Consider the following 25,168-nt stretch of genomic DNA (forward strand, 5'->3'; position numbering starts at 1 on the left):
TAACATCATGGAAATTAGTAAGTATAGTTAGGCAGAGACTCCTAGCCGAATAACAGAACAGCAGAAAACACCCAAATCAAAAACAGTTTGTGGCAGGCTTCTTGCTAAAAGAAAACAGAATGGCTTCAGAATTCTTATTACAGTCCACAAAGCAGCACTTTCCTTTTGGCCAATAAAGTTTTACATCTTTTTGCCAGTGCTGAACTTTGCTTTGAATGTAACGTGTATTTCCCTGATGCTTTGGATGAAAGCAAAACCTGCTGCAGTTTAACTACATTGTTTTGAGTTTTGATACAGAGCAAGCATGGACATATACAATATTCCATTACCTTGTATCCTTCTCATCGCAATGGTAAAAGCAGAGGGAAGAGGCTAGTTTTCTTTCTTTCCATTCCATACTTTGCTGCCGTTTCCAACTTCTCTAAGAGACTCTTACAAACTGTCCCACCTACCTTACTAAGAGTTTGCTTAAACATTGCTCCTGAATGCCTTCATTTTCTTACGTCAGCTGGTTTCCATATGACTGCTGCACAAGGGAGCCTGTGTATTATCTGAAGTGAGTATCTAAAATAAGTCTAGCATTTCCTCCTGACCGTTGCAGAATCAAAATAAGCTGCTAGATGATTTTCTGGGAGGGAGAATATTTTCCCCTGGGACTTCAGGGATATGAGACATACATTACATTACCAAAGTTCTAGGGATATGAAATAACACAAAGCATTATGTAGTAAAAATATCACATTGGCAGAACATACTTTGAAACATTACACTCAAAATATATGGTGATCTCTAACAGAGGGTCATTGCTATCCAGTGCTTAGGCTCAGGTCCTTCGAGGCTCTGCCAGTGCTAAAAGTCACACTTCAAATCTCACAGTCATTAAAGATGATGTTCTCTTAAAGCTGTTGGCTACAATATGTCACTAAACACACTTTTTTTTTCTTCCAAAATTAAAGACACATTATTTGCTGGAACAAAGAAAGGAATGATCCTATATCAAGCCAAAGGAGCCTGTTCTTAATTTTAAAATAATTTATATAGCTTAGACTAATAAAAATAATAATAAAAAAAGTTTAAGAACAGATATACCTTAAACATTAGACTGCTTTGCAAAAAAGCTGTTTCTTATTCTGAGCATTTTTCTCAGTAACCTAAATATAAACGAGCAAATAAGAAAACATCTCTAAAAAGGGTCAATCATAGAAGTTAGTCTATTATGTTTTCCTTCCCCATTAAATCCTATTAAGTCCTGCTATTTTTGTTGGTTTATGGGTGTCATCAATTTTAATTACTATTGCTTTTTGTTTCTGCTGAGTTTGAGAATCTTTAATCTATCCCTTTTGTTTTCTCTTACCAAATAAGTGAAGAAACTAACTTAATTTTGGCACATTTGTCATACACTTGCATTTCTCTATATAATGAAAAGGAAATTAAAATGAATTTAAAATTAAATGGAAATGTGTAGAAAAAGATAGCGCTGCAGAAACTGAAGCAGGCTAACCATAAACTTAGCTAACAGTCTAACTACAAAACTTACCATAAAAAAAAAAAAAAGCAAAGCACAGGAATAAACTTAAAAAGCTAAACAAAGGGAAAAAAAAAAAAAAACTGTTCTCTTATTGAGACAAGCATTCACACTTATACTCTTACGTTTCACAATATTTACACACCTAGAACACAGCTTGAGGCTGTGTTGACCTTGGCTTGTGACTTTGCTGTTCCTAAGTGCCATATAATAGGATGGGAGGTATCAAAATTCTGCTCCAGTGGCTCCTTGCTACCTGAAATTGGTAACTGCAGAGGAGAATAAACTGTACTGACCTACTGTAGACTTTTTTTTTAAATTTTAAATTGCTGAACTGCTCAAAGAAGCAAACCAGAGGTTTGAAACCATAGTGGGAATTGGAGATTTTTAAAAATATATCTTTAATAAATGCTAAATTTTGACAAATACTATGGCACGCCAATTTCTAAACTTGTAGTGTACTTCGATTTTTAGCTTTAGCAACTAAATGTAAAGAGAAGAGGAGTGTGAATATAGAGAAGAGGACAGATATCCTGATATCTGCTTGGCACAATCTCTGCTCCCCTTGGTGTTCCTTTGTTTTGGCTTGTTTTGTTTTAAACTGGAAGAACTCTGCAAATGGGTGTTCCCAGCTTCTGGCAGCCATATGTGCTGCCTACCATCTGTTTTCATTCCACTGTGCTATGGAGACAAACATACTTTATATTTAGTGTTCTACATTTCCTGATGTTGCACATAATGCGGTTTAGACATAAAATATAACCCCCATTATGTGAAAAATGCTTTGTGGATAACTGATGAGTAAAGGTGACAGATTATCACGAAGGATCAGATGAGATAATTTTTACTTATATCTTAGCACAAATACATAATTATATACAGATTGTTTGCTTGGTTTCTGTACTCTGTGTTTTCTCTCTATGCTGCCTACAAGGAACTTCCTTCATATGTTTCAAGCATTTTTTTTTTTCTTTTTTGTTTTTTCCTTCCCCCATCAGGTTCCTGGGGTGTAGGAAATTACTCCTATGATTTCTTGTGTTGCCACTAGTGGTTGCTGTTCTGCATGCAGCATTCAGATCAAACCAGGATATGAACAAAAAGTTTGGTTTTGAAAGTTGGTTTTGTTTTTTGTCTATTTTCTTCCAACATAGTACATAGATTAATATATAATACCTTTTTGGGGTTCCTGCTCAAAATCTCTGAACTAGCATTTAGCTGAAACTAAAGCAGGAGGAGGTTTGAATGGAGACTGGTAAATTTACTTTGCATTTGTCAATTGTAGATCGACATCCTTCCAAACAGTTCCCTGTCACTGAGTTGTTCTGGATTAAGGGAGTGACACTCTCTCTTCCTATTCCCTCCCTCATAAACTGTCAATTTGCATTCTGAGGAAAAGCATACACATCATCCCGTCACTCCTGAGCTGTTGTAATCTACTACTTTAAGACATCTGTAGTATAACTTTGGTGTCTATGATCACTGTGCACTTGCAGTTTTCTAACGAAACCCAACAGTCTAATATTTACTTAATTTGTTGAAAAGTCAGCAAACGCTTATTTCAATGCAAATGATTTCAGACAATCATTTCAAATCAATACAGTAATTGGAAAGGTCAAAAGAAAAAGCAGGGGGAAGAAAAAACAAGCTTTAAAAATCCCTGGCCTTGGGATCATCATCCCTAATATTCACTTATGTTCAAATAAAACTAGCCATACTTTGCATACTTTGTCCTACGATAGAAAATTTCCTATATATTCCAGCCATAGCCTTCCTCAAATTCTCTATAGAGACTGTCTAACCTAAACATTCATTCCATACTTTATTCACAGCATTGCTACATCTGGTATCTCCTGGGTGGCAGTTTTATTATATCCAATGCAAAGAAATTTAAACATTGCATAAAGAAACAGAAAATTGTATACACTTCTGCATCAAGACAATAGCTAAAAAAAATATTTCAACCTATACACTTCATAAATCTGTAAAAAGGTGCATAAATTTCAATTTATATTGTAAAAGAAAATGTATAATGAATAATTTTTTGTATATAAAAAACTGATGCTCTTATTCATTTTCAAATCTAAATTTCATATCACAAGCCATGACAAAATTTTAGGTACATAAGGAATATTTCTTTCAAAATTAGTTTATTTTCCTAGCATAATCATATGTCCAAACATTTCTAGGTATTAAAACAAGTTTAATACTTAGATATATAACAATATTATTTTCAGATAGCTTCAATATTTCTTATTTGAGCTTTTCTGGTTATTACATAAAATCAGATTTTTCTTTTAAAATGTCTAAGGCTTCTATTACTCTTTAAAATATTTTAAAATCATCACAACATGTCTGTTGCAATCAGAAAATGGAATTCAAACTGTTTTTCCAAGACACAGGTTATTAAAAAAAATAAAATAATCAGCAAGCCAACCTCAAAACTTCAAATTAAAATTGCTCTGTGCTCCTACAATCACATTTTGGTTTCTAAAATCTGCTTTCCTTTCTTTAAAGTTTAAGCAAAGGTATTACTTTAATGATTCGATCTCTTAATTTGGGTGTTTTTAAAATGAAGAAGGCTTTCATTGAGATGTTTACCTACTCAACACTTCTGCAGTTTCAAGTTGGCTAAACTGATGGATTAAAACAGGAAATAAGCTGCCAACAGGACAAGCGGGAACTGCCAACCAAGTCTTCATATTGTATCCATGACTTAGTGTCTTCAAGGAATCCAAAGATGATTTATTTCACTATTTATTTCACGCTCTCAGAGGTCAGTAAGTTTTATAATTATCTCCAAGCAATTTTCTCCACATCCTGTTAAGCTTTCTCTGAACAGCTGTGTGTGTTGCCATGCAGTTTCACCATCCCCTCCATTTAGAATTGCTTCCAATGTAACTTCTGTTGCACCACAAAAATCTGAGTAGGAGCAAAGATTTTTATCTATTGGAAGAAAAAGATAAACAATTAAGAAAACCTCTGCTCCAGACAGCATATAATGTTAGAATGCTTATTAAAAAGGGTAACTTTTAATGAATGTTTAAGGATCTGAGTCATAACTACTCACATTAATCTATCAGCAGCAGAAAAAAAAATAGTGGCAGATTTTTTGTTATTATTTGTTTATTGTTAATATTCAGAGGACTTAGTCAAGACTGAAGCCACCACATACACAAATATCTATCCTTCCAGGTAAAACACACAGGTATCTTGTATCCTCCATGTTTTTCCTAATCCTTCCGTGTTGCAGGCAGGGCTGTGTACACTACTCAACTCGGGTTTTGTACCAGTTTTTAATACCAATTTTGATTAAACACACAGTATTTTATTGACCTTGCTGAAGACTAAGTTAGAAAATTCAATGTGCATTATGTGTAATTATTAATATCTGCCCAGTGCTCTTCCTATATAAACTATTTATTTGCAATTACACTTGTGCTGCATGATATAATTCCACACTTACCTCCTAAGAGAGCAATTTCTGTTGTGGGAGAGTATACTCTCCACTTTATTTTTCCACTTTGAAATGTCTGACTGCTTGTCCTAATTGAAACGTTTTCTATTTTTAGACCAGCTGACTTGCATTCAAATTTCCAGCTGATGGAAGCAGAGGATGACCCCTCTTTTCTGGCTAAATAAACCTAAGTGGAAACAAGACAGACATTATGTCAAAAACCTGTGATGATCAACACATATCTAATTAATTACTGTAATAATGATATTATAACTTAATATAGTGTACTTCCATTCTTTATTAAGCCTCTGAACATTTAAAACTGTTCATAGCACACTTTTGTATACACTCATTCTGAACCCTTAAATCTATTCCACAGTTATGTAATCGTACATGATTCACAGCCCTTCACTAGGGACTTCACTAATCGATTTCAAAATGCTCATTAAAGCTTGACCCATGAAAATATCTACGCTCATTATTCTTAAAAAGCAGACTTCTGGCTTTTATATAAATCCACAGGCCCACACACTCAATTTCATTTTTGTTGCTCAGTATTGCTGATGAAGAAAACTGTAATGAGTATTTTATTCTTTAGATGTGGCTCCTGGCTGCACACCACTCCTAGAACTTCATGTCTTGGTTAAAGTAAATCATACATGCTGTCCACATACACGTCCTGTACTGGTATTATTTGAGCTGTTAGAGATTTGCATAATTTAATGTGTCCAACATTAAATACATTTTGAATATCACGTGGCTGAAGAGTCAGGCTCATACATCAACATTTACTGAAGGGTTACTATGAATCCTCATAAGATTTTTGCAATATGCAGTACTTTCAACATGAGGCTACTTTCAAATCTGGTTCGTAAAACAAACATTGCAGGTTAAGAGACTCAAACCAGCCACAATCCTTTTGGAATCCATAGTAACGAAACCATTACCAAAATTCTGATATGTCCAGACTTGTGTTTAATGTCATACTGAGTAGATTTAGGCAGCTCTTTAGTTTTTAAAACTGGAAGTAAAAACTCCGAATGAGATGATAATAAAGTACGGTAATATGCTTTACTAAGATCTCACCTTAATATAGAAATATCATTCCCAGACAATAAGTCAGGATTTTCATTTTATTATGCACCAAGGCATAAAAATGTTAATTCTCATGCATAGGAAAGCTGGAAAACCCTAAAGGTGTGAAGTGTTACACCTGAAGATTACCTGTGGAAATGTAACAACATAACCTGCTTTCATGTAAATACAATCTTACTGTTCATGAAAGTGCTCATCTCCACACATGTATTTTAAGTACTTCAACTACTTCTAGCATGAGATTTTCCTTGATCAGAACTCACGGAACCGTCATTGCCTGTAAGGGTGCCAAAACTCTCCATTCATTAGTATTTGGATGAGATACATTAAACATAGGCTTTAGGGATAAAAAACAAGTTAGTCTGGTTCATCTTCCATTGTTAATATCCAGACATTTAACCAGAAACCGACAAGTTTCCATTTGTGCTTTTTCGACTCTCCTCTAACTTTCACACTTGGATAGTCTTTTTCCAGTATAATTGGAAAAAAGCATGAATTCGGAAAGTAACATCTCAGTCAGATTCTCTTCCACTTCTAGAAGACAAGCTTTTAAAACCCACGGATATCAGATCTTACAATGTTATCATCACCTATTGTGGGCTGCTTGTTTGAGCACTAGATGTCAAACTACCTCTAGGTAATCTTGCTACTGCCATGATCATCATACTGACTATGATGACCAATTGATGCATGCCATCTCTGTCATTTTGCAATGACACAGGAAAGACATAAGACACAACAGGCACTTCTTTTCTGTTACTCCTGGGCTAATACCTACAGTTATCTTTTTACACATACTTTCCATTCATCACACACTAAATGGTAAATAAAATATTTTATGGTTGGTAAATTTCTTGGACTGCTGCTGAATCAAACTCCAAATTTGTACCTACTAGAGGTACTTGAGAAGTTAAAAAAAAAACAACAGAACAACCACCAACATGCAAACCCCAAGCAACCCTTCCCTCTTCTACCTTCCATAATACAAACAACTCACAAGAAAAATGTAATTTTAGATTCATACAAAACCATTCTACAGGATGCTATTCCTGTGAAACTAATATTCTAACCCATAAGGCTGAGATATACCTACATCTATAGAGCTCCTATTTTTTCAAGGCCATTCTCTCATCCTTTATCCAGAAATACTGAGGAGCTCTTGAACACAAGGGTAAAGTCTTTCTGTCTGGTCTTATAGACCAGCTCCTCTATTTTATCTGATTAGTAGAGTTGAGCAGAACAGCAGACTTGTAATTGGTTTCACTGCAAAGACTGTTTCTTACAAAAGGAGGATGACTGATCATTGGAGACCTGAAGATATAATGTGCTACCAGATTTTTAGCAGATCTTAGGGAGGCAGAAAACAGATGTCCCTCATTCTGAGTTTTTGTTGCTTTCTTTTCCTATCAATCTACTCTTCTGTAACATCTTTTATATTATTCTCTATTTTTTTCTTCTCTTTTAGGGATAATAACCTCTCTAAGTTATTCTCTGATAGCATTTTGCAAGTCATTTATGTATAGACCCAGAACAGAAAATGTCAGAAGAGAATTATACACTTGCTCCATTTTTCATTACTGGGAAGCAAACCATTGCTTAAGCTGTAAGAATGTTTGGCCAGAGACCTTTCAGGCTGGTAGGATGACAGGGTAACAGAGCAATAACATGCTCTAGTCCCTGACAGGAAGGCTCAGTTCCACAGTTGGGAGCTGTCGCTGGAAAAGCTGTTTGCTGGTAAATGACCCTTTCCCATCCTACAGGCATCAATTCTCTTCTTCCTAGATTTAGAGCATATGATTCTTCTGCTGCTCAGTGTCCTGACAGATGGGAAGGAGTCTGGGCAGGGTATACAATAATCTGGCTAACTGACAGTTTTTTGCCTTCTTGCAGATGGAATCATAATGTTTAGGGTGACAATTTCTTCCTTTGGCTGTGCGTCACAGAGATACAATACACACTATAAAGCTATTCTCCTAAGCCAAAAAAAAAAAAAAAAAAAGGCAAAAAAACCACCACACTTTTTCAGAGAGAAGGATTGCTTTTCAATAAAACAGCAACGCATCCTAAGTTTGCCCAAAAGCATATTAAGGAACACAGTTTTTAAAATTTGGTGCTCTAGCAGGGATTCTACCTTTCTGAAAGGTGAGCTGAAATTATTCCCAATTTCTTAAATCATCTGACAATCTTCTCTGAAGCTTAACAGTAACATTTACTAACGTCAGCTAAATTGTATAGGCACCAAGAGAGGTTTTGATGTCAAACATGGGCAGGAATTTTCTGTTTTACTCACATTATCATACTTTCACGGTAGATTTAGCACTTCTAATAAATGTTACCCTTACCATTTTCCAATCTGTTTCAACCTTTCTCCAAATAGACTCTGCCTTCCAAACACCAGCTTCCCAGCCAGTTATTTTTTCATTATTATTGGAAATCCGTATATAACTATCTTCCACTATATTGTAGGTGAGGTGGAAGAGTTTAGATGTCTTCTCTTTTTCAGCGGGAACAAAAATTATTTCTTTTCTCTTCTGAAAAAGGAAAAAAAAAAAAAAAACAAAAAACACATTAGCGCATTCAATCCCCAGTGAATTTCAGTAAGACTATGTTACTTTTAATCAGTGTACCAAGATTTCCCAATTCAGTTTTGCTGCCAATTGGGAAAATAAAATTTGAAAATAAAAAATACCTTAATTTTTAAAGAGGTCACAGAACAAAAGCATTTCTGCAAAAAATAAATAAACAAACAAACTACTTTCTGACAATAGACTTGCATCTTTTAAAGAGAGGAACAATACTTTGTTGTTTTAATTTTTCACATAATTACTTTCAGAAGCAAACCGTTAACATAAAATAAGTAAATTTAAGGAAAGAGATTAACATATTAGGAATAGAAATCTTACATGTTGAGTATATTTCTAATTATTTTATAATCAACAGGTAAAGGGTTATTCTGAATGTCAAATGTGAGTCTGTGACTATCACATACAGGTGGCTTGTATATAATAGCTTCTGAATCAACTTCAAGAAAAAGGTAAGCCACAAACTTTGTAACTTCACAGCATTACTTTTTTATTATTTATTTTTTAAAGATTTTTCATTGTTCTTACGAGTTTCAGGAAAAAAAATCAAATCTTTTAAACTATAGAGAACTGAAATTCTTTGTTTCTGAAACTTAATGTTATGAAACCCATTAATCTCACCTAACCACCTCTATTTAGGATTGACAACCATTCCAGATGACAGGAGCACTACAAAACCAATGTTGTGAATGATGGTTTAAGTCACATCTTTGCATACCAGCTCAAGCTAAAAATGTCTCAAGTTCTGGGAAACTATCTTATCATAAAAGAATTCAAAATAAAGTCTTGCATTCTGAAATAGTTAAAAACATTGATAAGAAAACCATTCAGCCTTATGTGAACGGAACAAGCTCTTAAATAAGCTCTTAATTATTCCTGCACTGTTTTATTAACAAAAATAGTTGCTCAAAACCTGCTTCTAGGCTTTAACCAAAAGTACCTAATAATACAAGTACACAATTTAAAAAGTTTTCCCAACAGCTTCCAACTGCCTTAAAACTTCCTAGTTCTGTTGCATCATAAGTAATCAAAAGGAAAAAAAAATATTTTTAAATAAACTTTTAAGTACAAAACACACTTTCACGTGATTCAGTTACTGTCAAACATTTTTTGAATCAACAAACTACAGTAAGTCCTCAAAACTTTTTTGTGTGCCTCTACTGAACTCACAAACTGGCACCTAACACTTTTCCAAGTTCACTGTTTGAACAAACAGTCTTCAGTCTACCTACCACTAACTCATGAAGCACTATTCCTCTTCAGACCATAGCCACACAACCGCTAGAGTTAGCTACCTCTAGGATGGTCACCAGTGGAAAAGTTAAATACCTCTGAACCAGCTTCACCTCTGGCTACTCGCCAAGCCATTGAACCTGATGTCCTTCCACCAAATTCTCCTGGTTTAGGTGGCTTAGGAGAAATGAACTCAACAAGTTCCACGATTGTTCTTTGCAAGAGCTCACTTTTTCTGCTTTCTGCCAAGAATCGTTGTCTCTGAAAAGACATTTAAGAAAAGAGTTAAAGGGTCAGAAAAAAATCTATTTTCAATTCTGTTCTAGACTGACACCAGCAGGAAAAAAATGAAAGAGTAACATTTAAAGTTTAGAATGGCTGTTAGAAACATTAATTTTATTCCACATGTGCAAATATAAATCAGTCATAACTGTAGTTATTTGACAGTGCTGTTTAGGTGCTTTTTCTGTGAATTTTCATGCAATAACTGTGTGGATTTATTTTAAAATAAGATTTGTGCTATGTTTGTATTTGCTTGGATGGTAAAATACTTCCATAGCATATTTTTTAGTTATTCATACGCATTCTGTACCTTAGCTGTTCTTGATATTATCTGGGGAAAAAGAAAGCAAACATAATTATTGGGTCAAACTTTTCTTCTCTAATGCGGAGTGATATGGCTGGCAGCAGTCTTGGTTTTGTGATTAAATCCAAACAAAAGATTCAGTTGGTCCCTGAAAGAATTATTTCACAGTGACTGATTCTATCATAAATAAACTATGACACTCCTATTTTTGCAGATATCAGAAAACTGAGGGGGGAAAAAAAGTCATACTTCCAGGTAAATTAAGCAAACCTTACAGGAGAAGAAAAAAAAAAAAAACATACGATACACTCTTCGGCCACATGAATAAAACTAGGGGTATGTTTTTATATAGAATTAAGAAAAAATCATTAGCAGGCTGTGGTTTAGTCTCTACTATTTTCACATCAAACACAGAGATGAGTGGTAAAGCCTTTTTTTCTTAGCCACGTAGAGTACACCAGTACAGGGATGGAAAGTTAAGTTCAAGACTGGGTATGTACACTGCTTCTTTTTTTCCCCATTTCTGTGATCAGACAAGGCATGCACACACAGCCCATTAAGACCTGAAACTTCTGGCCAATAAATATTCCAGTAATCTCAAAAGCAGTCCTGAGCCCAGGAACTTTTGCTACTAGGGATCAGAAAACAGGCATTGGACGGGCCTTTGTTCCAGAAAACAACATAAAACTGGATAAGGGAAAGTAGATACAGAGATATGATGAGAAATAACTTCAGTCGCATGAATTCCAGTTGCCAGTTAGCAATTTTAAAAGAATTGTCTAGAGCAGTGACTCCAGCACTTCCCTGTGAAATACCAGGCTTTCCTGAACCTGACACTTGCCTAGGCACCTGGGTATCCATAGGCAGCTCTACAGATGCACTCCAGCTCAGAGGGATTTTGATGTTGCTTATCCCAAGTTATTAATTCCACTCTACAATCCTGTTTGAGCCACTTTGAGGGAGGGAATCCCATGGTTAGGGGTTATCACCACTGATACTGGTGATGCCACACTGAAAACTAGTTGCCCTTGCTTTGCATCTGTTGTAACAGTATCTGAAAAAGTTGTCAGAAGAACAGAGAGCTTGTGCACAAAAGGGGTGTTTCCAAAACCAGGCCTTTCATGTAGGAAACAAGAAATTAGGGAGTTCCTCAAATGTAGGGTACAAGTATGTGAATTCTTGTCCCTGCTCCCTCCCCTCACACCTCCCAACCCACTCTTGCATATAAATGTCAGCAGTAAGCTAAGACGTGTTAACACCTTGACTCTGCAGAGATCAACACTGAACACAGTGGGAAAACCTGTTACTAAATTTCCTGTAAATGACATTGCTGTCACTAGCATTGCTGCACTGAAACGGATTACAAGAACTCCATTATACACTGTCATGGCTTAAACTTCCTGCTTTTGTTTCTTCCTAAGGCATTATGCTCTACATGCACGCCCAGAATCTGTCTTTCTTTGGCGGACAGATGCAAAAGGAAGGAAGAAAGAGGGGTTGTGAACTACAGCTTTAAAATAATTTCTGCATCATGTGCTGTTTGTGTTTCTTGAAGAACTGCATGCTTTTGGGAGACTGACTGATAAACTGCAATTTAAGTGGACCCACTGCTGGGTAAGCAACAGATAATCTGAGGATTGAAATTGAATGTTAAACCATTAACATGGATGCTGGTTCATCTCACATCAATCACCCCAAGATGGCTGCAGTTTTATCTCTTATTTATTAGATCTCCTTTTAAGAGCAATAATCATTCACAATTACAAACAAAATTGATCCAGTTCTGGAGCAAATAAGATCATTTGTTTCCCTACCCCACCATCACTTTCCAATGAAGGCAGTGGAAAGTTCTGAGGTCTCCCTCCTCTTTCTATATATTAGGCAACGTATAATGGACTAGAGCCTGGCAGTGCCCATACAAAGAAGGCAAAGCAGAGCGTTGCAAAAAGATGCAATAGGGTCCTATAGAATGACAGCAGGTGTTAGGTGATCAGCAGGCTGGCTACACACCCATTCAGGAGTGCCTGACCCAAACAAAAGGCACAGTAATTCTGAGAAGCAAAACCATGTATTGAATAGATCAAACTAGCTATGCCCCTTTTCCATTTAACAGTGACAGGCATACAACATCCTTTGAATTGGTGTGTTGTCTCCACTTAGCCACTAAATAGAGACACGCAGAGAAATAGCAATTAGAGCAGTTGCTCTTTACACAGGAAAGCAAAATATTGACCTCATGTCAATATTTTTGTGCTGTCTTCACAGACAGCACAGGAAAGGTGATGATGTGAACTGTACACTGTGCTTCTCCTCAGCTGTAACTTAGAGGAACTGAACTTGAAAGATGCTGTGTTGGAGCTCTGCACCAACAGGTACTGAGCCTAGTCCTCCAAGTGAAGAGCCATGCTCTAGTTGATGATGGAAAAAGGGAAAGTTAGATGTCAGCCTCAACCTACATCAATTATCTGCTGAATAGGCTGCAGTGAAGGAAATGCAATGGAGACCTGGAGTAATGGAAACCTGCTATAAGACATACTGATGTTTCTAGCAGTGAGCTGCCTTAGTCATCTACTGACAGCAGATGCTACTGAATACCCCCTGGAGAGCCTCACCCAGCCATTTCTTAATGGCCCTGTGATTCCCACTGCATTGTCTCCTTAGTATGAACTTCAGGAAAGGCCCTTGGACTAGGACAAAGGTCAGAAACAAAAACTGTTCTTCAAGCTATCTCCTTGCAACTGGCCTCTAGTCCCTGGAAACCCAATTTCAACTATAACAGACAAAAGAATGGAGACTAAGAGCAGTTACTTACAGACACTAATTAAATTAACCCTGTCAAACATATCCTGAACAGCTACTGGGCAAAAGAAAGCATGGCAGGAGGAGGAGAATGAGTATCACTCAGCTTGGAAAAAGAGAGGGTAATTTATCAATCTCTTTTAAGGGCGCATTATTTTGATAAAGGTGTTCTATTAGATCTATAAGGCAGATTTAATAATACTTAAAAGGAGTAGGGAAAGCTTGCAGGATAGAGAAGAAAGGTCTGGGATTTCCCACATGTAGAGAAGAACCAGGGGTGTTTGGGAAGCACATGTATAGCTTTCTTCCTTGTACTCAGGTTTTAATGAAAATTTCCTCTAAAACATGACCAGAGCACCTGTTCCTTCTTGTTTGAAAAGTGCTCATGTCAGCTCATGAGCTGCACCTATAAAGAAGGTGGATAGAAGTAAGAATCAGACCAACACGCAGCACCATCTGTTGGAGATGGCAACACATTTTTTTACTGGAGTTCTCCATGCTTCTGTAAGTGAAACAGAGCACAATCTTACAGCAACATCACTGATATAAGCCAGCTCACGAGTCATTTATAGTTTTTCCTCATTCCATCAATACTGCCACAATATTTTTAATTTTCTTCTTACTAATCCTCTATCAGTAGTACCACCTAATGCTCAGTCTTGAACCAGCACCCCATTTCCAAGGTTTTCTTCAAGTGGTGAAGAGGCTGGTGACTGACTGCTATCTCCAGCAATCTGAGGGGCTGAGTTAAAAGCCCCTCAGATCAGTTTTGTAGCAGCAAGGGTTCAACAATCAGAGGACTTCACTAAATTCCTGCAACCCTTCACAAAGTACACCACGTTCCCCAACTTGAATTTCTGATCCTTCACTTCATTTCGTTTTGTTAATTTGTGGCCAGCCTTGTCTGTGCTCTACTCTGCGTGTGACTGATTTTTTGTTACTGATGAAAGTTTTAAAGCTAGGACTTGAAATCACAAGTCCAGCTCAACTCTTCACAGCATGTGACTATAACCCTCACGCCAGCAGGTCTCTAAAAAGGAATAATGTGTTTATTAAGCCATCAGCTTTACTCTGTTACAGGAACCAATGTTTCTGTGCAAAGAAATTAGCCCTGGAAGGAAGTGAGGGCACAAACTTTAAGGGTGATTCAATGTTCTGTGGGATTCTAGTACACTGAGTCAAGAAAAGTTTATCCTGTACTAAGAAGGGAGTGCAAAAAGTTTAGCAGAGAGATACTAAGTGCCCTTGGGTTCTGTGACTGTATACGTGGCTCTGAGCCAGAGTTCTACTGATGTTATCAACACTTTTTGAAACTCTAGGAAAGAACCTGTGAATCATTCCCCCCCACACACAACTTTCTAGACCTTGTAAAAAAAAAAAAAAAAAAAAAAAAAAAAACGGAAAACAAATTAGGCCTACATTTCCTGTTAACTATAAATACTATTGTTTCCAAGGTATAGCATTTTTGAAGGCAACTGTCTTCAGAGACTCCATGTAGTTACAAAGCAGTTGTAGTTTATTACTGTATCTGGTGATGAATAAATGCACTTAAAATCTGTTAGGGAAAAAAATAAACATACACACAATATGTATCAATACGTATTTTATCCACATAGACACATACATCCCTGAGAATGTAAGACACACGTACCTTTCTTTATCTTATTTCAAATAAGTTCAACACTGAAAAACCTAAGTACCTTGTGCAAAATGAGTTCCTTACAATTAGCAACATTTTACTTTCCATAAAGCAGGGACATTTCCATGAGGTTACAAAACACATTCCTTTGTTCAAAGACTTCACATTTGAGGAAAACACTTATGTTTCACTTAAAGAAACCTATTTAAGAAAAGCTACATACCTTTCTATTGAATGTGTTAATTGTTTCACGTAGTGTAGCTTCACTAAGCGCTGTCCTTCTAGTGAGTACTTCTTTATGCTTACAGCTGTATCTCCAGGTGACATCAACAACCTCAAGCACAAATTGAAGAAGAAAATAAAGCAAACAAGATTCCCATATGTCTGGCTTTAAAATAAAGAGGCTAGCTAGTAGAAGTATGTTTTTCCCTAATAATTCTGGAAATCACATTACTTCACACACTTGCCTCAGGGTACACTTTTTTTTTTTTTTTTTAAAAGCATCACTATTCCTACCTCATCTTTGGAAAATGCGATTACATAGGAGAGCTTCTTTCCCCACCCAGTTTCATAGAGAAGAGGTTTATCACAGGCATTTTCACAGGGATCACAGTGAAGCCACCTTTTCTGAGATGAAGAATATACTTCTGTCCATACATGATCTACATAAGAAAGGTAGAAAGTAAACAATGAATAATAGGGATAGATTCTCTCTACTAATAACACAATACTATCATAGGATCACGTTCCCTTTGATTCGACAAAAGATTTTCACTGAAATCAGGCATCTAACCTTAGTTGCAGAACTGTATTTCATCTCTCACGCATGTCAAGAAACAGGATTTATATTTTGTTAGCTGGACTGAATAACTTTACATGGTGCCTATGGGCTAATATAACCTTAGAACCATAAAATAACCTCGTTTTGAATTATTTGTATTAATACATTCTGTAATACTGTTACCTGTATAGTCCCAGACATATCTGGCTTCAAACCCTACAGCTCTGCAGCACAGTGTAAAACAGTTAGCCCACTCGCCACAGCGTCCACATCTGGTTTCCAGAAGTTTCTCAGGATTACTATACCTAGAGGAGAAAAAAAAAAAAACAGAATAATTGAAAACACATTTCACCTCTCAAAATTTTTACATCATGATTGCCTATCTATCTAATCTTAACAATACATTGCTGTTTCACCAACCATCCTATCATGTTGCTTAAAAAGGCCTCTCTAATCTTTCATGTAACAACACTTGTTCACAAAATGCACAAATGTATAGCTGTTTTGTGAAAGACAAGAAAAAAACAAAGCAAATCTTTGTATGCTCACCTTGGGAATCTATTACTGAACTGACACTGGTTACAGTAATGATTTTCCACTCGACCAGCGTTCCACCTTAGATCATCATCAGTCGGTGTCAGCTTGTCACTTTTCTGTTCTGTTTGCCCACCACACCTGCTGCAAGGAAGACTATTTACCCAATGAAAAAAGTCATTCTTAAACCAGTTCAAGAGCTCCAACAGCAAGAAGTCGTCTTCATTCACATGTGCACCTGTAAAATTTACACAACACGGTTTGATCAAATAACAAAATGATAATTTAGCTAACTTTCCAGTATCTACCTAGATCACTGTCTCCTGGTGCCTTATTACATTTTAGAGATCTCATAAAATGAAGGTTCATGTGTTGCTTAAAAACACCAGAAAGAAAAATCTAAGTTCTGAAGACTAAGTAACAGCAAACTATATTTAAAAAAACAAACAAACAAAAAAATGCACTACTGAACACTACAGCTCGAGTAAGAATTAGGAAATTCTCAGGAAAACACGTTAGATATACAGTGAAGCCCGGTGAACTTCCCTCATTCCCCTCATATTCTTCTAGGACTATGGAAGAGATAGCATACAAACTATTTTTTTTGCTCCTAAACATTCTTCTCCCGTTCTTTGGTATTACACTAGGAGTAATTAGGAGCTATGTAAACAAAGATGAGTTTGCTTATGACTTCAGCAAACATTAGCTTTGTCAGCTTACTCAAGGTGACACAGGAAGTCACTATTTTTCTACTCTGATTCTGCCACATTAATACACACTAAACTTCTGACCTTTTGTCCTACGTTCACAACAAGTATGTTCCCATGTATACATGTTGTACTGTTGCTATTCCTCCATTTAGAAATAACCTCACTTCACCTAACAAATTATTAAATCCACTCTTCCAGAAGAGATCCATCCCTTCTAACTCCTTATAGGCTTTATATGTATGTTCTGCTCCAATGCCCACAGGGATTCTCCTCCTCAGATTCATAAACAATAAAGTAAGTCTTCTTATTAACTCCACCATCCAGGCCACACTGCAATCATCAGTATCTAATACCTGGTTATTATGTGACTGTAGTTTGCTTATAGTCACGATGCAGACAGGTCTGACTTATGAAAATATGAATATATTAAAAAAAAACAAAAAAAACTATGAATGATGTTTAAGAGGAAGTTTGAGCAGATCTGTGCACTAGCTTCTTCTTCAGGATGGTGAGGAAGGAATAGATGAAGATGTATATTTAATTCATCTAGAGATGAATTCACACCTTCCTCTAAAATTCTTTGTCTGGTATGGAAGACCAGGGGCCCCTATTAAACACACATTGCCAAGAACATGAAGAGCATTAGAGAAGATAACCTGTTAATCAAAGCAAGAAAACCTAAGACTTCAGACTGACTTATAATTACACAACAATGGAAATTTTAATGCACTGTATGTGCAGAACATCTGTGCTGAAACATTCTGACAAAGTGTTATTGCTCACAAAATGAACATGTTCATGCATTCGAACTTCCTGACAAGAACAGAATGAGAATATTCTGAACACTGGCTATGGTCTTTTTTTGGACAACACATAAACCAGAGTCTGTCTATGAAAACGTAACTGGTATCATATGAATGTTCTTCTTTTGGTTTGTAAAATAGGCCCTGCAAGCAAACATCGCATGGAAAGAATGACAAATGTGATCTATTTGAACAGAAAACAGCTGGCTGTAACATGCAGCTATTTTCAACTGCAAAAGCCATCTTTCTAATGGAAAGTGGTAAAGGAAAACAGTCAAAATTGTGTTTCTGCTCAAGCAATCTTCCTAACAGTCTCCTATGATGCCTGGTAGGGAAAGTCCTAAGAATAAGTGTCACTTACCATCAAACAGTTGTTCCTACAGGTGACAGCCTTAATATAGTAACAAACCAAAGACACTGAAAGGACTATCTAGGAGATACACGGCTAATTAGCCCATTTCCAAAGGAACATTTCTATAAGGCTCTAAAAAAAATGCTTTCAAACTGTCACAACCCAGTGATTTTCTCCTCTGCATCTAGATTAAGCCCTGGAAGCCATTTTGAATTGATCAGCTCAACGGCTTGGGAAGAAGCATCTGTACACATCACCCTCCTTCCTTCCTTGCTTTGGCACTAGGGTGCACAAGAAAATAGAAGCAGGGTCTAAGACATACATTTGTCCTTTTTATTTATTTATTTTGTAAAGAATTTAAATCATTTTTTATTTCTTACTGCTACGTCTTTTTACCATTGCATCGCACTAGATTGTGCTGGATAAGAATGCTTTATGCTTGCTTACGTGGTGTACTACTTCCTATTGTAGCTTTATAAAAAAAATGAAAAATTACTATGAAATTCATTCTCAAAAGTTCACTTCTGCCGAAGGTGCAATTACAGGTTCGCATGGCTGTATGAAACATCTCAGTCATTTAGAAAAATGATAAGAGCAGCTTATTTCTGGTTTGTAATCAACAGCATCCCCATCAAGCAAGCTGAATTGTTCCAAAATCTGTCAAAGATTAAAAAAAAAAAATCCTTTTTCTTGTGAATCTAAATATGGTTTTGGAATCCTATTTAAAAATATATACATAATTGTATAATTTCACTATATTGATGAAATATTTCTAACTAAGAGTTTTAGATTAACACATTTTCGACGGACAAAGTCTTAGTGCATTCCGAAGAAACTTGCATTTATTAGAAAAAACACATTTGTAGCATCAGTGCCTAAGATTTATGCTCATGCTTCAATTCTTGCTCCAAGAGGGCTGCATTTGAACAATGTTATTCATTTAAGCATTTGCAAGAATGATGATTCTTTGTATGAAGTTGCGCTTTGGAAAGGCCATATGCAAAAATCTCTCCAATAACATTATTAACAAACATGGCATTTTGCATTTTTTTCCTGAATTTGGAATTGTAGTACAGACAGGAAAACTAAACTCTGACAATTTCAAAACAATGACGATAAAGAAAAAACAAGTTCCCTTCCCTCTTGTAGTTAGTTCACTCTAGATGTAAGGATTATAACAGTAAATGCTCACTCAATTTGTCTCCTTAGCACTGTTTGCTGCTAATTTGGAAATAAAGAATTCAGAATTTGTACATGAAAGCAAGTAAAGGATGGATGGATAGGCACAAATGAAATAGAAAAATGAAATGCTTTTAGATAGAGAAAAAAAGAAAGAAGTGAAAAATAGTAATGAAGTGAAAATCAGTAATGATTTTCAAGTTTTCAGTGAAGATGGCTTTTCTAACTTAGAAACAGCATCTGGAATTTGCAGACATCTGACCAAATCCATACCCCTGAAGCACTCAAATGTTTGAAAGAATATTTCTGGTTTCATACACATTGCAACTTGGTGACATTACCTTTGTCCAGTCTTGTAGCTTGTGCTAACTTTTTCTGAGCCTTCCCTTTCAATTGCTGGAGGGGAATTGAAGCGAGTGCTTTCTGCTGAAGAGAAGGATCCTCATACACTAACACATGCTCAAAGTTGCTTTGAAGTGCTTTCAAGATACTTGCAGCCTGCAAAAGGATTTTCAGTCATAAAATGGCTTATGAACTTCCATCTCAAACCAAAAGAACCAAGCTCCCCTATTTTAGGGGTCACAATTCCATACTCACAAGTCACATTATTTACTTTTTAACAGCATAAATTTGTAAAGATATCAAAAATTGCAACAAGCACCACCACCCAAGCCATAAAGCCAACTTGTCATCTCTGAGCACTCTGATTAGTATCCTTCATAAAAAGTGTATTGATTCAAGGAGAGGAGGAATTTTAAAAGACACCTCTGCTAACAAAGTTTTTGACTTTTTTTTTTTACCCAATTCTTTTTTCTCCTTCTGGACACCTTCTACCTGAAATCTACAAAATAATCTGTTATTCATTCAATTTCCTGGACACTACTACACCACGTGAACCAGTTCACGTTACTCTATTATTCATGAACACTGCTCGTCTATTTTTACTTCCTCTCAGATCAACTCTGATCCAGTTTTGAACATAGAACCCCGTGACCATATTTCACTAGAAACCAAAACACATGAACTGGGCTTCTTCACTCTGTTATCTTAAGTGTCACTTAGTGGCGTGTGCCTGGGTGTATCTTCGAGTGCAACATATCTAAAAAGTTAGCTAGCTAAGTTACTAAGTAGTTAACAAGATACTTAATTCCCTTCAAAAGGGGATAACACAGAAAACTAAATGAGATGTTAAAAATCAAGAATCTGACATACACAGGGAGGAGCCAGTGATACTGCTGAATCTCCTTTTCTCTAGCAATAGATCATGCTTCAGCCTTTAGCCTGGCTAACTAACATCTCTCTCCTCCTCTTAATCACCATATGATCCAGGAAGAGATCACAATCCATCCACTACAGTAGTAACTAGCCAGAGTTTTCCTTGCTCCTGAAGTCAAGAATGTCTCACGGTAACAAATGCAGAAGAGCCAAAGACAAAGGAAAATAACAATGGGTTAGACCCCTAGAACAGTGCTATTTAGGAATATTCCTGTGCTGGATCTGTTCTCCTGTTCGCATCTGTGATTCATGAGAGTCTTGGTAAGCAACACACTTGCAAGAAATAAAACTGCTCACACTATAAAAACCATTCTAAATCCCTCTGACATCTGACAGCAGTGCATACAGAAATAATACGGGTGCTTACTGAGAAACAAACACCTATTCCTGTGCAAACAAAGTGGCCAAGTCATAGCCAGAAGGTACTTTATGGACTTCTTTCTAATCAACACAGACTATATAGACTGAATTTAACAGGTTCAGAGAGCTGTTAGTGTAACTCCCTGAAGAGATCAACAGAAATACAGAGTTCTAATAGAGCTGCTTTTAACTAGTTTGGCCTCGTCACCCACCCATGTTGAATCTCAAGAAGCCTAGAGAAATGTATGGACCAGTACTTCAGCAAGTGAAGTTTCACAGTCACTTCCAACCACCACTGAAGTGGCTGAAACAGGAAAATGCAGTAAGCAGACAAGCCAATACTAAAATAAACCCAGGCATTGCATCTATTCACTTGAACCCATGCTGTGCCATTTTTCTGCCTTGAATAGATATTGAAAAGAAACAGCACGACAGTTCAACATCCAACAATATATTGCTCATATCATTTAAAAAGAGACAAAGTCTGCTGAAGGATGTATAGGAAGCAAGCTTTTGGAAGGATCCATCTTGCACCAACTTATTTAAAACCAAACCCACAATGGTTGTAAAGGAGAAAATTCTTTAGGGTTAAGCCAAAGAATCCTTCAATCTTATATCCAACAGTACAACGGCTTCATTTTCCAGAGTAATATGAGGTCTTAAGACTCTTCTCCCATCAGGCCAAGTAACATCAGCTGAAATGAGGACTCTGCCCCTCTCTTTCTCTTGGCCAGGAACTTCATCTCAAACTCTTGCACAAGGGAAACAGCTTAACTATATACTTGTATTTGCCTGGCCTAATTATTGTCTCTCAAAACAGTTGTGCATGAATAAAGAGAGCCCTCACAGGCCATGCATACAGGTCATGACACATGAATTGAGACATCAACAATTATAAACATATTAATCTTGATCTCCAGTTACTTTGTTGGTTATCAGACAACTACCAAACACAGCATACAACCTTGTCTTAGCTTCCTTCCCCCTGCCTCTGTGCTCTCCCACATTACTCCCTTCCAATACAAAATGTGTTCATTTTGCTTTTTTTGTCACACCCTGCTCAATAAGATGCATATCTGTGGACATCTTCAACAAAATCTCTTGCTAATATTCTATTTATATCACATTTCAAGTTGAAGTTGGATAGAGACTGAAGAAAACATTCAAAAACAACAAAATGCCACTATTCCAGTCCTCTGCTCAGTGCAGAGTTAGCTATGAGGTCAGACCAAATTTCTCAGGGCTTTATCCAGTCAGATCTTGAAAACTTCCAAGTTTGGAGACTACACAACCTGAGCAATCTGTTCCAACAGCTGACTTCTTCAATCATTATATTCAGAATTTGTGTTCATAGAAAGCTTTTAGGCAGTAATTACCATTTCAAGAGATTGCACAAGTGATGTTTCCAGCTGCTGCTGGGCAGGGGCACGAACAGGGTCAGCAGGTCTTGAAGGCTGATGTGCAGCTGCCTGAGTGCTGGCTACAGCTTCAGAGGATCCTGGTCTGTGGATCTGATTCGACTCATTCAGTCTGCTACTCCTCTCTCCAGCAATCAGATCTCTGATTTTACGTAGCTGCTCAATCGATGCTTCCTTAGGGAATATCAGGTGAGTTTCTCCCTGAAGTTTAGGAAAGTTAATTCAGCAATTAACATAGGTTTAAGCTAGTTGCTGGTTTATATTTGCTCTTGCTAACAGCTGTATCAATAACTGGAAGTTAGCGTAAGGTCTGGCAGGATTTGGCGTTCAGATTAGGTTCCTTACATGAAAAACTTGTAGGTCCCCCACAGCTGAAGCTATTAGATAAGTACCTACAGTCAGTCTAGAGAAAAGCTCTCATAATAACATACTTTTGTGAGCAACTTATTTTGCAGAGTCACACATGAACAATGCAATTATTGTTAAGCAGAGCAAGCAGCAGCAACAGAAATGAAAAACAAACGCAGTTCTTACAGGACAGCAGTGAAACACTAGGCAACACAGTAGGATAGCCAATGTTTGGAGAAGCCCCTAGAACAGCATCCACTGTAATTATCTTCTACACTGGCATCTTTTACTTTTTGTAATTTTTTCAGATGAGAAGCGTTCTTCTTATTTAGATCTGTACCCAGCTTGATTTTTGGGCTCCTATCTTTGATTGCAGCATGATTACTGGTGACAATCCAGTAACAGCAGATCAGTAATTAGGACAGAATCAGTTGCAATGCACTTAACATGAAGAAATACATTACTAAAAACATGAATACCCTGAAACGTTCATAGTTTAAGAGTTTCAGTTTTCAGTGCTTCTATTCATCAAACCAAGTAATGCGTTTATCTGCACCTCTACCTTAGGTCACCTGCCATTGCAGATGAAGTATTTGACTAATTCTTATGATTACAAGATCGAACGAAATACACCAATTCAGAAGAGTCCTCTTTTTTAAATGAGTAATTTAGCTTGCTAGGCAGACAAAATAATGAACATTTTAGCTATCAGTCGAAGAGAAGTTTGTGAACTTCAGCCTCAATTGGCACAATAACCAGAAGCCTGAACCGAGATGCTCTTAATGATTAGACAGAAGTGGGAGTAGCACTTTATGACACATTTAAAACATCTATGTTATTGTTGCTTGAGTGCTTCACTAGCTCCATGGACTACCTCTTGGCTAAAACACATCATTAAAAGCCATCTCCTGAACGCCAGCAGAGAAATAAATCCACAGACCCATTTCTCTTCTCTGCAGTCACCATCTCCTTCAGCATACATTTATTTATTTATTAAGACAAATAGTTGACTTCACCAGAACAAAAAGGCAGAGGTCTCACAACAGCCAGACCTAAACAACGTCAGTTTCATGCCATGGTTATGTATGCATGAAGACAAATCAAAGCAAAGCTAGAGCAGTATCTTTGCACCATTAAGCAAGAGCTGTTTTTTCACCCCTGCACTCCTGTAACTACAAAGGTCGCTTCTAGCTCAACATGCTTTGGAGTTAAAATATACTGTGACAGGGACTATTTTGGCATGTGAAGCAATCTTTGAAATACATTTTTTATGAAGCAACAGAATCAAGATTCACTTGAGCCTATTTTAGGATGTAGTTTCATAACTACTTGAGCTCTAACTGTGTAAGTCCCACCCTGCCACTACTTCAATAGTCTGTTGCCCTCCACTGCTGTCATGACAACGCTAGTACTTGTGCGGATGCACTGTGAATTGGCTAAAAATTTATTTCCTTAAAATAACAAAAGAAGAACTTTCGTTCTCACTGTTAGATAAGCCCTGCTGGTGGTGGGAACAAGCAGCAGAAAAGCAGGATTGTTTTTTTTCATCCTGATGACAGTTTCGGTAAGTTTATAATATGGAAACTACAGCCTGAGGGTGCAGCTTGTTGTCCATGTAATAGTGGGTTGTAACTAGAATAGAGGGTTTTCCCTTCAATTCCCACCATGTATATATATATATATATATATATATATATATATATATATATATGACAATTAAGTGAACTAATAGGGTACCTGAGCATCAGAAAAACAGTCTTACGCAGATTAGCTTAGTTCTCACCCCATCAGGATTTCTGAAGTAGCATCACCGAAGTTTTCTGTTGGTTAACCACTGGTATTTGTGAACAAGGCTTGAAATTAAACTAAGGAAATAGCAATTGGCTTAAAAACTGGTGCCTTGCAACTGAGCAAGAAGAAGGTATCCCATTTTAAATTTTAGCACGTAAACCAATTAAAACATTAGAAGCGACTGGATTATCCTCACCTCTTGGAATCCCATTTCAAACAAACATTCAACTGCTCCTCTGACAGGCAACAGCCTCGTGGAAAACGCTGGATTTCCAATCCGAATTAGCCTGTATTTCTCCTCGGCAGGATTCCTGAAGAAAGTGAAAGCTTCAATTACCTCTGCACACTAAGTAAGCGCTAAGCAGCTGAGTAACTGCACCACACAGCACACCCATACGTAAACAACCCCCAGCCCAGCCTCTTTTTGGCCGTTTCGCCCCCAACCCAGCCGTGCCCCCCCCCCCTCACCGCAGGATGTTGTCCGCGTAGGCCAGCAGCAGCCGCGAGGCCTCCAGGAAGGTGTCGCGGCCGTTCTCGCACAGCTCGCTCACGGCGGCCGAGCCCGCCGAGGAAGCGCGGCCCACCGCGGCCGCCATCGCTCCCTCCCCACCGCCCCCCCCCCCTTGGAGGCAGCGCGCATGCGCAGCGGGGCGGTGAGGCCGCTGCCCTCAGGCCCTGCCCAGCGCCCCGCTGGTGGTGGTGGT

The 25,168-nt window shown here is 37.3% G+C and overlaps 1 protein-coding gene across 2 annotated transcripts; it reads right to left on the minus strand.

The window, feature by feature from the left end:
- Positions 1-3,366: 3,366 nt before the first annotated feature.
- NGLY1 (N-glycanase 1) lies at positions 3,367-25,089 on the minus strand. 2 transcript variants are annotated; one of them, XM_084511430.1, is made up of 13 exons: positions 24,933-25,089; positions 24,661-24,775; positions 22,284-22,526; positions 19,614-19,770; positions 16,244-16,466; positions 15,878-15,999; positions 15,430-15,575; positions 15,137-15,247; positions 10,482-10,502; positions 9,986-10,150; positions 8,417-8,605; positions 4,989-5,166; positions 3,367-4,468 (listed from the first exon to the last, which is right to left on the minus strand). In XM_084511430.1, the coding sequence occupies exons 1-13, from the start codon at positions 25,058-25,060 to the stop codon at positions 4,293-4,295; spliced, it is 1,974 nt and encodes a 657-aa protein (XP_084367556.1). In that variant the 5' UTR covers positions 25,061-25,089; the 3' UTR covers positions 3,367-4,292. The 2 variants fall into 2 exon arrangements, with proteins under 2 accessions (XP_084367556.1, XP_084367557.1); XM_084511431.1 differs by lacking the exon at positions 10,482-10,502 and having other exon boundaries at positions 24,933-25,088.
- Positions 25,090-25,168: the final 79 nt, after the last annotated feature.

This window comes from Aythya ferina, assembly GCF_964211825.1.
Source record: "Aythya ferina genome assembly, chromosome: 2".
Lineage (NCBI taxonomy): Eukaryota > Metazoa > Chordata > Aves > Anseriformes > Anatidae > Aythya > Aythya ferina.